Genomic DNA, 11581 nt, shown 5'->3' on the forward strand with positions numbered 1-11581 from the left:
GCACCAGCTGAGCCATGTACACCACAGCCTACCTGAGTATTGTTGCTGACCATGTCCATCTCTTTATGAGCAGTGCGTACCCACTATGTTGTGAAAAAAGGCCTCCACAGACACCTGATCTCAGTCTAGTAGAGCACCTTTGGGATGTGGTAGAACAGGAGATTCACACAATGGTGTGCACGTGACAAATCTGCAGCAACTGTTTGGAATCGCTGGGATATATTTAAATTCTTAAGCAAACAGTAGCTACTTATTTAATGTAGTTCTGTGGCTTTGAGCTGAGACCTCAGAGTCCAAAGCTCGTGGAGAAAAGACTGTGGATTTATCTGATTCAAGAGTACCTCTGTGTGAGCAGTGATGCTTGAAAGTGCAGGCCATTGGGATTCACAGCGTTCTGATATACTGACAAAGGTTTTCTGTAATTTGCACAGATTTTTGTCACGGCGTGAGCCACACATGCTGCACAAACACAATCGCGGCAGCTTTAACGTCAGCAGGGCAGGGCAGCGTTACCTCTGGCTGTTGTGAATGCATTTCATTTCGTTTGAAGAATCTGTACTGTTTTGAATTGATACAGCACTCCGCTCACATCCCCCCTTTCAGCTGCCGCAGAGAGCCTTTCATCCGCGCCGACTGTTCAGAGCACCACCCCTCTGCACCCTGCAGCTACAGAAGGCAAAACCCCTCTGACCAACCATTCCCTCTCTACCTTTTCATCTCAGCCAGCCCCAGCAGTGCACCACACAAGCTCCACAGCACCCACCTTCACCACATGGCCACACTCTGAATCTCTGAATACAGCTACCGCATCTCCAGGTGGAGCCCCTGCTGGGTCGGTGTACAAGGAGGTCCAGTCTGTAAATAAATTTGGCGGTGAAGGTAAGGTGATTGGCAGGTGCTAAGTGTGATGAGGTGTTGCCTTAAGCTTCTCCCATTGAGTTGTTTTGCCTTTACCATGACCTATTTTATTTTTCTTCATATCATATCAAATTCTTTATCGTGTAGAGAGGTCCGGTCACCGTTCCAGCTCCCCTCTAGACCCTCTGCTGGCTGGTCTGCTGTCAGTGTTTATTGTCACCACAGCTATCGTCTTTGTCGTCCTCTTCCTCAAGTTCCGCCAGCGCACTAACCACCCGGAGTTCCATCGTCTGCAGGACCTGCCCATGGTAAGATACAGTCTAGTACCTTTGCATTACCATTTTCACCACTTTTTAAAAGAATCTCCATCTTAGAAGTCCCCAAACTTTATGAAAGTCAAATACCAAATAACTGCATCTTTTATTAAGCACCCTTCACTGTCAAGATGAACTTGGGTATTAGAATATTAACTGCAAGCAGAGATGACATATTGGAACGTGACTTGGCCGCTAGCTTATTTCTTGATCAGGGGTTACTCTTGAGATGTGGTTTAGCTGATTAAAAATATTCGAGAGCTTAGGTAAGAGAAACTGAAAATTCTTTTCATATATTTTATTAGATCCTCACTAGCCACTTCATTATTTACACCTTGCTAGCGGTTGGCTGGACCCCTGTGGCCTTCAGAACTGCTTTTATTCTTTGTTGTCTAGAGTCAACAAAACATTCCTGGAAACATGCCTCAGAGATCTTGGTCCATATTGTCATGACAACTGATAAACCTGCAGCTTTATCAGCTGTGCATCCATGATGTGAATCTCCAGTTTCACCACATCCCAAAGGTGCTTGATTGGACTGACATCTGATGACTGTAAAGGTCATCCGAGTACAGACAACTCATTGCCAAGATACCAGTTTGAAAGGATTTGAGCTTCGTGACATGATGTGTTGTGTGAAGCAGCCATCAGAAGATGAATATGCTCTGATCATAAAGGGATAGATATGGTCAACAACAGTATTCAGATAGTCTGTGACATTGTGCCAAGAAAACACCCCCAACACCATAACGCCACCAGCAGCAGCCTGAAACATTGATATAACGCACAATGGATCCCTCATGTTGTTTTCGACCATTTCTGACCCTACCATCCAAAATGTTGCAGCAGATATAGATTTATCAGGCCAGGCAACATGTCTCCACATTTTCTATTGTCCAACTTTGGTAAACCTGTATGAAATGTAGCCTCAGTTTCCATGTCTTAACCCACAGGGTACTCTTCTGCACACCTGGGTTGTAACAAGTGGTTTATTATAGTTTTTATTAGAGTTATTACAGTTAATGTTGCCCTTCTGTATGACTCAAGCAGCCTGGGCAGTCTCCTCTGACATCAACAAGATATCACCCAATGAACTGCCACTAACTGGATTTTTTTTCCTTTTTGGACCATTCTCTGTGAACTATAGAGATGCGTGTGTGGGAAAATTTCAGTAAATAAGCCGTTTCTGAAGGTCAGCCCACCCCATCTGGTGCCAACAACCATGCCACAGTCACAGTTTCTTAAATCACAGGTGTCGAACTCCAGGCCTCAAGGGCCGGTGTGCTGCAGGTTTTAGATGTGTCCTTGATCAAACACAGCTGATTAAAATGGCTAAATGACCTCCCCAACATGTCCTGAAGTTCTCCAGAGGCCTGGTAATGAACTAATCATTTGATTCAGGTGTGTTGACCCAGCGTGATATCTAAAACCTGCAGGACACCAGCCCTTGAGGCCTGGAGTTTGACACCCCTGCCCTAAATGCACCGAGTCTCTGCACTGTGATTAGGTCATTAGATATTTCTCCAACAGGAGGTATACCTAATGAAGTGGCAAGTGAGCACATATTTTGAATTATGCTCTGTGGAGTACTGATGTTTTTTTAAAATCACCTTATTTAGGATGATTTGATGGAGGACACGCCACTGTCCAGGTACACCTACTGACAGAAGATCCTGTTCTGTCAGTCACTTCCATCACTCAGAGGACCGAAGCAAATCTAACACCAAAGGAAGACCACTTTGGATGTGAGCAAAACCTCTCTTTGGCACTGAGAACCTACTGTTAGCCATTAAGAAAAAAAAAACGTATTTAACCAAGGACTCTTAATGTTTTAAGCGGGAAGTTTCTTCCACATTCCTTTTAAAGTTTTGGAGACATTCAGTGTGCTGAGAACTCCCCACTCCGATGGAAATTAAGATGACTCTGCGCCCCTGACTGACTCCTGCACAGCACTTTAATATGACACAAACGGTTACACTGCCCTCTAGGGGTGATCTGAGGTAATGTGGATCAAGGTCGCATGAAGTCCTCCGTAACTGTAAGAATAGCCAGTAAGGCAGAATGAAGGCTCATGGGAAAGCTGCTCAAAACAATCACAATCCCTCGGGTGACCAAATGTTAGCGAAGTGCATTTTCAAATCCAATTGCCCAATCTGTGTCATGTAAAGCTAAGGTCTTGCAGAAAGTTGACAAAAAATTAAACAGATTTTACAATTGAAAAGCCACATCTTTGGAGAAACACACGCCAGGTCTCCAACAGTGGAAACCACTTTATTTTTCCAAATTGTAATTTAGCCTGAATTACAAATGCAGATTATTTACTGTTGCAGCTGATAAACATGCAGTTATGTTCACAAAGTCATGGAAATCTTGAACATAGTGATTGCTTTTCTTTAAATGTTTTGTCTGCCAGTGTTTACTGAGGAGATACCCTGCTAAGCCAAATACTTAGATATCTGTAAATTGTAAAACTCACTTAGTGAAATTGTTGTTCGCACACAGTGGAGGTTTGAGAGCAGCATTGGAATCATTTTAAGGGTCCTCCATCTGGACTGGTTGGAATGCACTGCAAATACAGTGGAACGAAGCTCTGATGTTTTAACTTGGTTACTTTACTGCCTGCAGTGATGTATGATGAAATGCAAGAATGACTTTCCTGTTTAATGAAAATAAATATATCGAATCTTTGTATGTGGCAAACGCAATAATAGGTGGGTAAGCTCTCAGGCATTATGCAGTGTCACTGTGTGAACGACAGTTTCTATTGTCAACTATGATTCGCTTAAGACTTCAGCAGCGTTGGTTCCTGCCTGTCCAGACAAGGTAGGTGCACTTTGAACATTACTCCAGAAAGAGCCACTCCCTCCACACACAGGCCATTGTTAACCACATTCAGGCAAAGAAATGAAACAGTTGATATGAGAAGGTGTCAGTTTTATGACAAACAGGAGAATAGAAGTTATGGAGGATTTTAATTACAAAAGCAGGACAGTTGAATAACCATCTTTAGTCACTCAGTGTACAAAGTTCCTTTTCAGCACAATAAACAAGGAATTTCTTCATCATTACTTCTTTTTATTCATTAATAAATGCACAACTGTAGATGATATTAAGAGTTTAGACCCAATTCATAGATTGCTGTTAACATTATAAGAAACTGATAACTCATGTATGTTACAAGAGTGCTAGTCTGCATTTTTCTAAATCAGGCCATACAGTTCTTGAAGAACTAGTCAGATCAGATAACACACCTGACTTAACCACTTAAAGATGAGCACAGTGCAAGTGTATGAGTTACACCATAGCGATGATGACTGAATTGGCCCAGGCGTAAATTTTCATTACATATTGGATCAAACACCAAAACGGCTCATACGTGAGCTCCCCCTCCAGCCCAGCAGAGAGCCTCCGAAGTTCAGGGTGGCCAGCATCATCCCAAGTAAAGCCAGATTTCCAAAAGCTCCCCTCATTCTTTTTTTAGGATCTAATTAAGATGAGAGACAGACATACATTCTGACCATGTTTTATGATATAAGAAGAATAGAAATTGATGTGAACTGCTGAACGGTTTCTTACCTCCTGTAGAGTAGCCGTGTGCATAAACCTCTCTGCTGATAATCCACACGACTCCAAGTCCACTGACCAGACGCTGCAACAGCCACACAAACAATCAGATGCAACAGGACTTGACAGAACGGCTACCCATTGCATGCAACAAGTTGTGAACATTTTTAACCAAAAACGTGGGAAAAAAGTGAAAAAAAAAAAATGGAAGAATAAGGGGCAAAAAAAAACAAAAAAAAACTTACAGGTGAATAAAAACCGCCAACAGCCAGGCAGAAGAGGAAGGCAGGGTAGGATTCCAGGCTGGTGAGGAGGTCACAAGAGCGACGTTAACATCAACCTGCTTCTTTGTTGTCGATGAAAGAACATGACATAATGCTGCTGACATGAATTACATTATCCTTACTATACTTACGTGTTTTGGTGTGCCCGCTGGATGCAGTTGAAAATGTTCCCAGTTTCTGGGTCGTTGCTGTACATCTGAGGATACTGCAAGGCGTGACAAGTTCATTCGTACAGGACAGCACCTTTCAACAGGTAGCCTCCACTGTGCTCCATATTTGAATACTCACGTGCACATTGTACTTCTTCCTGGCTTTGCCAACTTTAATGGCCAGATGTGTAACCATGACCATACTGGCCATGCCAGTCAGCACCACATATCCATAGTCTTTGGAAAGCACAACCATCCTGACAGACCTGGAAAATGAATTAGAAATATATTGTGGCTCATATCGAAAGTACTCATTACACTTTTATTTTGGTAAGAAAGGCAACGCACGCGTTTCCTCCCCCGGCTAACACATAAAACAAAGTGTCCATTTTCAGACCCTCTAACAACACAATTACCTCGAACACCCGAGGAGAAAATTAGCCGTGCAGCTACCGGCGCAGATAAAGGACGTCTCACAAACGAAAGGTCAAACGAGAAACACCAGCAGCACCATGACTCGTCAGGGCTGCATTGAAAGCGCACGAATTACAATAAACATGAACACACTCACCTTGACGAAGCAACCAAAGTTCACAGATACAACCCTAGAAAACACCGACCACCGTGAAGTTTCCGTCTGAATATATCTGCATGCGTGCGGCTTACGTAACATTCACGGGGGGGCGTGGCTAACAGCCCACTACTGGGATATCTACGTTTCAATTCAGTTTTATAGCTAATGCGTGTTAAAGGTTAGCTGTAAGACTCGTAAGGATAGACCGAAGCCTTTTTTTTTTTTTAAATAAGCACATCATTGCGGAAGTAAAGACTCCTCACGCCACACAGGCTTCACATTGACCACACCCCTGTAGGCAAATACTAACACCGACTCATTATATACGTGCGCGTATATGTGCTAAATGCCAGCGATCCAAGTTATCTTATCATAGCACTGCTCCACATTTCCTGATTAGTTCCGCCTATCTTACATGCAAACCTGCTCCCCAACAGGACTGACCAGTGTGAATGGACTGTGCTACCAGTAACTTGCAGTTAACTTCACCTCCGGTGTTACTAAAGTTGTACGTTTTTGTATTTGTTTTTTATTTTTTGAAGTAGGGGAGTTCATGATTTTTTAAGTGGGCGGTGCAAGGAGGAACAAAGGACAACACGGGGGGAGGAGGTGCCGGAAATGAGGATGTGTAACCAGAAGTTAAAATGGATTGCTGTGATTTGCAAAGCGTCAAAAACAATAGTTTGGGGCTTTTTAAATAAGTAACAACACAATCTTTCTACTTAAGTAAAAGGATCCCTGAAGTATTGAAAGTGAATGTACTCCAACTGACCTTTGATGATTGGATGATGGTTATTAATTTACTGATTGTGTACACAAGCTGGAATTTTTATTTTTATTTTTATTATTATTATTATTTTGTTAGCCAATGTTTTTCTTTTTTCACTTTTCTTTTTATTGTTATTGTCCGCAAGCCAAAAATATTTGGGGTACAGCATAAAGTCGAGCCTAACTGCCCAGAAGCACGGATTTCTTAAAGGACATAATCTTAGAAAAGAAAAAAGCCCATTTGAAATAAAAACAAAACAAAACATAATTTGATAACATGAGGGTAGTCTGCTCCTCTTGAAAATCAGAGTTTACGCTACCCGGACACGATTTATGTGGCAACGTTTACTGCAGAGTTAATCCCTTTCTGACTTGGCGTACCAGACAAAAGTGGGAACCCAGTGTCATTAACGATGGCCCCATTCTTTTGAAGTGACTTATATTAGCCATGTCAGTGAGCCAGCTCACAACAACTGGTGCAGAGCGCAGATTTTCTTGGCTGGAGTGCAGCCACATTATTGTGCCCTGTGATGAGGGGAACAGGGATCTGACATGCCAGGGTTTCTTGTATCAAATATCAGATCAAGTTGAGGTATGCGCACCACTGTTAGAGGTGTCATTGGTTCAGTGACATTTAATAGTTTATATAGCACCTTTACACAAAAAAGTCAAAGGTCAAAGGCCTCTGTGAATAAGTAACATTTCAACTGCTTTTTGAAAATTTTCAAAGACAGGGTGTCTTAGAGGAGAGCACATTCCAGAGAGTGGGGGGCTGCAGCACCGAAGGCTCTGTCCTTTAAAAGACCCCGGCCTGGTGAGGGGGATGGCAAGTAAGCCTTTAACTGGGGGATGCAGTGTGGGGTGTAGGGAAGGGAGGATAAGACTGAACAAGTACAGGAGAGAAAGAGCATGTGGTGGTTTGTAGGTTAGGTGGGGGTGATGTAAGGCCAGGACTTGTTGCAGGTAAGAACTGTGAGTTCTGAGCTTGTGCAAAGCTAACGGGATATCACTGCAATAATCCAGGCAGAAGGTGATGAAGGCATGGATGAGGGTTTCAGCTGAGGACTCTGAGAGATGAGGTAAGACTCTAGAGGTGTTCTTTAGGTCGTAGAAAGAACTTCTAGAGATGGATCTGATATATGATGAGAATTAGAGCCTGGGCTCCAGGATGGCACCCAGATTGAGAACCTCTGAAAATTAATGACCTTTACCCATGTTAAGGTGAAGGTCAGCCCCTTTCAGGAGTCGTGACTTGACACAAGAGTTCAGTTGTATTGTTTTTCAATATGATAAAGCTGGATTACATGCAGATTTAGATGTCATCCAGGGACTTAATGAGAGACAGAGAAGTGAACTGACTAGAGGGTTTGGTGCTGAGATACAGCTGTGTATCATCAGGATGGCAGTGGAAGCTCAGCCCATGGTGGCAGATAGTTTGACCACGAGGGGCACGCAAACTGTGAAAAGAAAAGGTCCCAGTTCAGAGCCTGGTATTTGGGAAGGACCTGAATTTGTAAAATCCTTGTAGATACTGATGTGAGGATGTGTTGCCAGTTTAACAGTGATTGGATGCTTTCGTGAATATATTTCTTTTTTTTTTTATTACTTTGTGTGACTTGTAATACAGGAACACTCAAAGCAGCATAACCTTCACACCAGCTGTTATAACGGAAGAAATTTGTATGTCTGCAGATTAAATAGGATAAATAGGGGGATTCTTCTTACAACACTAGATTTAAAGGATTACAAAAACACCTTTCAGCCGCAGCTCTTTCTTCCAGTGTTTTGCATTTTTCTGCCATGCCATTCTAGACGGTTAAATATAATGATTAATATTTTAGGGAAAACAGAGAGTAAGACAGATGTGCCTGTGCATGACTGTACCTGCTGGAGATTCCAAGAAAACAAATAGCAGAGGTTAGACGTTGTCAGGAATAATGCAAAGCCTGTATTTTGAAGTCTGCTTGCCAATCAAACAAGAACTGGTCCTGCTATGCGCTTTCAAAATAATGGTTCCTCAAAGTATATATGAGATGATTAGATTTTAAAAAAATTCTCAATGTTCTTAATGTTTTTAAAGTATCTTCTTCTACCCTTTCTGTAAATATAACATCTAGATATTTAAGCCTCCAGATTTTATGTTTTTATGCCTGCAGCATTCCCTCATATTTCTCATTTGTCATTTTATGCACATTCCCCAACATCTATATTTGGAAATTTGGGGATTTTGTCAAAAAATCAGCTTTGGCTTTGCACAATGCTGGACTGAACTTGCTGAGTTATGGCTTATGTTTGGTTTATACAGTTTTGCTTCCTGTATGATCATAAAAAGAGAGCAGATAAATTTAGACATCTATTTAAAAAAATCCTTGTGCAATAGCTTAAAACTATATAAAAATAGTTACACAAAGACCATCACATGGTTGCTGTTTCTGTGTAACATTACCAAGTTTTCGTCACTAGATGTCCCCATAAAGTCACTAAATATCCTTGACGCAAAACAGCTGTGTGGATTAAGTTCAGTCCACATGGATCGAAAGCGTGAAAAAAGCATTAGGTTATACACAGGCCCACTGTTCTGACACACCATCGCAGGGTAAAAGGCTTCCGCCTGGTTTTGTTGACGTGCGCGAGCGGTCAGCGTTCAGCAGGTTGCTGGCTGTCGACTCGGGGTAGCGCCTTTCACGGACTGTCAGCGGCACATCTGTCCTCCTCCTCCTCCTCCTCCATCACGCCGAGTCTGATTCAGCACTTCAACACCTACACAGAGAACCAAGAATAGAGACAGGGCTCACACTGAGACTGGAAAGAGGAGGAAAAACAACTGCAGCCTGAGACCACCTAGTACCATCTCATCTCAGCCCATCATCTGCTGGCTGTATACATCAGGGAAAGTTTCAAGTGGGTGGGCTGGCTGCCTCTGTGACAGTCAGTCACATACAGAGATGCAAAACCCACGAGATGCACATCCAGGTACACCTGATCCTACTCCTGAGACAGGCTGATGAAAAGTGTGCACGCTATCATCCCCACAAACAGATCTTTACATACACATTCTTACATCCAGGCAGCTTTTACCCACAGACCCTCCAGTAGTGTTTGAAGATGTAATCACAGCGCCCGTGCTGGCAGCTAAAGCATCACAGGTCACCTTACACTAGGTGTCAACTGTGCGCGGGCTTTAATATTTAATGTCAGCCTTACATTACCTCCACTGCCCAGACCCTTCCACTCCCCACGCTCCATCTCACTCCCGAGCGTGAGATCACTCCGCAGCCCCCCCCCCTCCCTTTCAGTGCGCCCCCTTTATTTGGATTCAGTTTCGGAAAGCGAGAGGATGGCAAACATGTAACGGAACAACTGACTGCGAGCAGCAGCGAAGCATCAAAGGACGTCGGCTTTTTTACGACGTGCGAACAGCTGTCAGCAGAATACACTCAATAAATTCATGAAATTCGAAACAGCACCAAGGCAGCCGACCGTCAAGTCCAGCACAGCGGATGCGCGTCGGATCCAGAACCAACAGACAGGATGAACTGAGACATTACGCGCGAGAGGTTGCCACGGGCACGTTTGGGCTTGACCTCGGCGGAGATCGTTTCTTGGGACAAGCGGCTCGCACGGTGATGATGTATCAATGAAGAATGTCACTGCGACCGACTCTGTCCAAACAGGGTTGATGAAGCCCTCGGCGGTGTCATGCGTCTTGCCCCGCAGCCAAGCGCGCAACCCCTGCGGCTTCTAGTTCTGCTCCTCCTCGCGAAAGCGGTCCCCTCATCCCCGGTAATCTCCACTGGCTGCCCGGACAGGTGCGTGTGTGACGACCAACTTGTGGTCCAGTGCGCTGGGCAGCATCTGACCACCTTCCCGGTCAACCTTCCGCTGGCCACGCGGCAGCTCATCATCTCAAACAACCGTATCGCGGAGCTACCGCCTCTCGCGCTCAACTACCTCTCTGACCTGGTGTACCTGGACTGCAGCAACAACTCTCTGACGGAGATCTCAGAGTCCACTTTTGGGAATCTACGCAAGCTGGCCTACTTGGACCTCTCCTTCAACACTCTGACCCGGATCGAGGACAGGACGTTCGGCCCCTTGGCGAGCTTGGTGATGCTGAGGATGACGGACAATCCGGGACTCTCCGAAATTCACCCGGACGCTTTTGGGGAGAACGCGGCCCTTCAGGTACTCGATGTGAGCCGAAACAACCTGACGGTCTTCAACATCACCTCCCTGATCGCGCTGCCCGCCCTGCGCTCAGTGGGGCTCAGCGGGAACCCGTGGAGCTGCGAATGCGACAACGAGGACCTGTCCTTGTGGGTCCATCTGGAGGGCTTCAAGTTCCAAGGTCTTGTCAGTTATCTACTCTATTTTTTCTATCAACAAAGAACATCACTTACATTTGCTTTGGTGAGAGGCCCCAGAGAGCCAGTCATACACAAATATTGTTACTCCATTTAATTGTTAGATAATTCTCAGTTACATAAACTGGCCTCCCGATGGAGGTTCTTTCAGTAACAGAACAGCATCCACTAATAAGATCAACAAAGTGCCCGCGCAGCACCTTTCATAAATCCAGCTGTGTTGTATGTCGATAAGCAACAACTTATATGAAGAAGCACTTTAGAAGTAAACAGACAAAGGGCTACTTTAATAGCTAAAAATTATGGTGAATCTAGAGGCTAAGTCATTGTTTATAAGCTGGAATTACTTCTGTTTAATGTGCAGAATTTTTTTGCTATTATTTGAAATCACTGAATTGAAATCCCCACGTCTGCACAGTTTAACCACAAGGCACTGATTCAAAATCAGCTATTGAACCCCTTTTGTCCCATCTTCTGTGGAATATAGTTTGAAGGTCATTTGATTTCGTTTAATTTATCTGGGTCTTAGTCATATGCACACATACATTAGAGCTTCAGGGGCCCTGAAAGTCTGTGCATCTGGAGCTGTTAACAATTTTGCCTCGTTGGTTGGTAATCGAGATTGGTGTCCTCCTACAAAGTGACAGTCCTTTAACTGTGATCTTTTTTGTTTTTTCACACCTTACATAATTAAAATTCTTCTTAT

The 11581-nt window shown here is 43.8% G+C and overlaps 3 protein-coding genes across 3 annotated transcripts in view; 2 read left to right on the forward strand and 1 right to left on the reverse strand.

Annotated features, from left to right (window-relative positions):
- LOC102204607 (mucin-5B) overlaps window positions 1–4281 on the forward strand; it is a 6570-nt gene extending 2289 nt beyond the window's left edge. Inside the window, exons 4-6 of the mRNA XM_013913105.1 lie at window positions 604–879; window positions 1006–1166; window positions 2792–4281. Coding sequence (XP_013768559.1) covers window positions 604–879; window positions 1006–1166; window positions 2792–2836 — 482 coding nt within the window. The 3' untranslated portion in view covers window positions 2837–4281. The remainder of the gene's footprint in view (window positions 1–603; window positions 880–1005; window positions 1167–2791) is intronic.
- mgst3a (microsomal glutathione S-transferase 3a) lies at window positions 4126–5970 on the reverse strand. Its single transcript, XM_013913106.1, has 6 exons — window positions 5741–5970; window positions 5309–5435; window positions 5152–5225; window positions 4982–5039; window positions 4749–4821; window positions 4126–4656 (listed from the first exon to the last, which is right to left on the reverse strand). Exons 2-6 carry the CDS (start codon window positions 5423–5425, stop codon window positions 4526–4528), a joined length of 453 nt encoding a protein of 150 aa, XP_013768560.1. The 5' UTR covers window positions 5426–5435; window positions 5741–5970; the 3' UTR covers window positions 4126–4525.
- A 3870-nt stretch (window positions 5971–9840) lies between these two features.
- LOC102205835 (leucine-rich repeat-containing protein 52) overlaps window positions 9841–11581 on the forward strand; it is an 11511-nt gene continuing 9770 nt past the window's right edge. Inside the window, exon 1 of the mRNA XM_005741925.1 lies at window positions 9841–10859. Within this exon, the coding sequence (XP_005741982.1) occupies window positions 10211–10859 (649 nt within the window). The 5' untranslated portion in view covers window positions 9841–10210. The remainder of the gene's footprint in view (window positions 10860–11581) is intronic.

The sequence above is a fragment of the Pundamilia nyererei genome, unplaced genomic scaffold, assembly GCF_000239375.1.
Source record: "Pundamilia nyererei isolate P.nyererei 1_Seehausen unplaced genomic scaffold, PunNye1.0 scaffold00115, whole genome shotgun sequence".
Classification (NCBI taxonomy): domain Eukaryota; kingdom Metazoa; phylum Chordata; class Actinopteri; order Cichliformes; family Cichlidae; genus Pundamilia; species Pundamilia nyererei.

Coding starts and splice junctions, on each gene's coding strand:
- mgst3a (XM_013913106.1), bottom strand. CDS start 5,425: ATGGTTGTGCTTTCCAAAGACTATGGATATGTGGTGCTGACTGGCATG. Junction 5,226..5,308: donor GGAAGAAGTACAATGTGCAC/GTGAGTATTCAA, acceptor CACGCCTTGCAG/TATCCTCAGATGTACAGCAA. Junction 4,657..4,748: donor ACACGGCTACTCTACAGGAG/GTAAGAAACCGT, acceptor CATCTTAATTAG/ATCCTAAAAAAAGAATGAGG.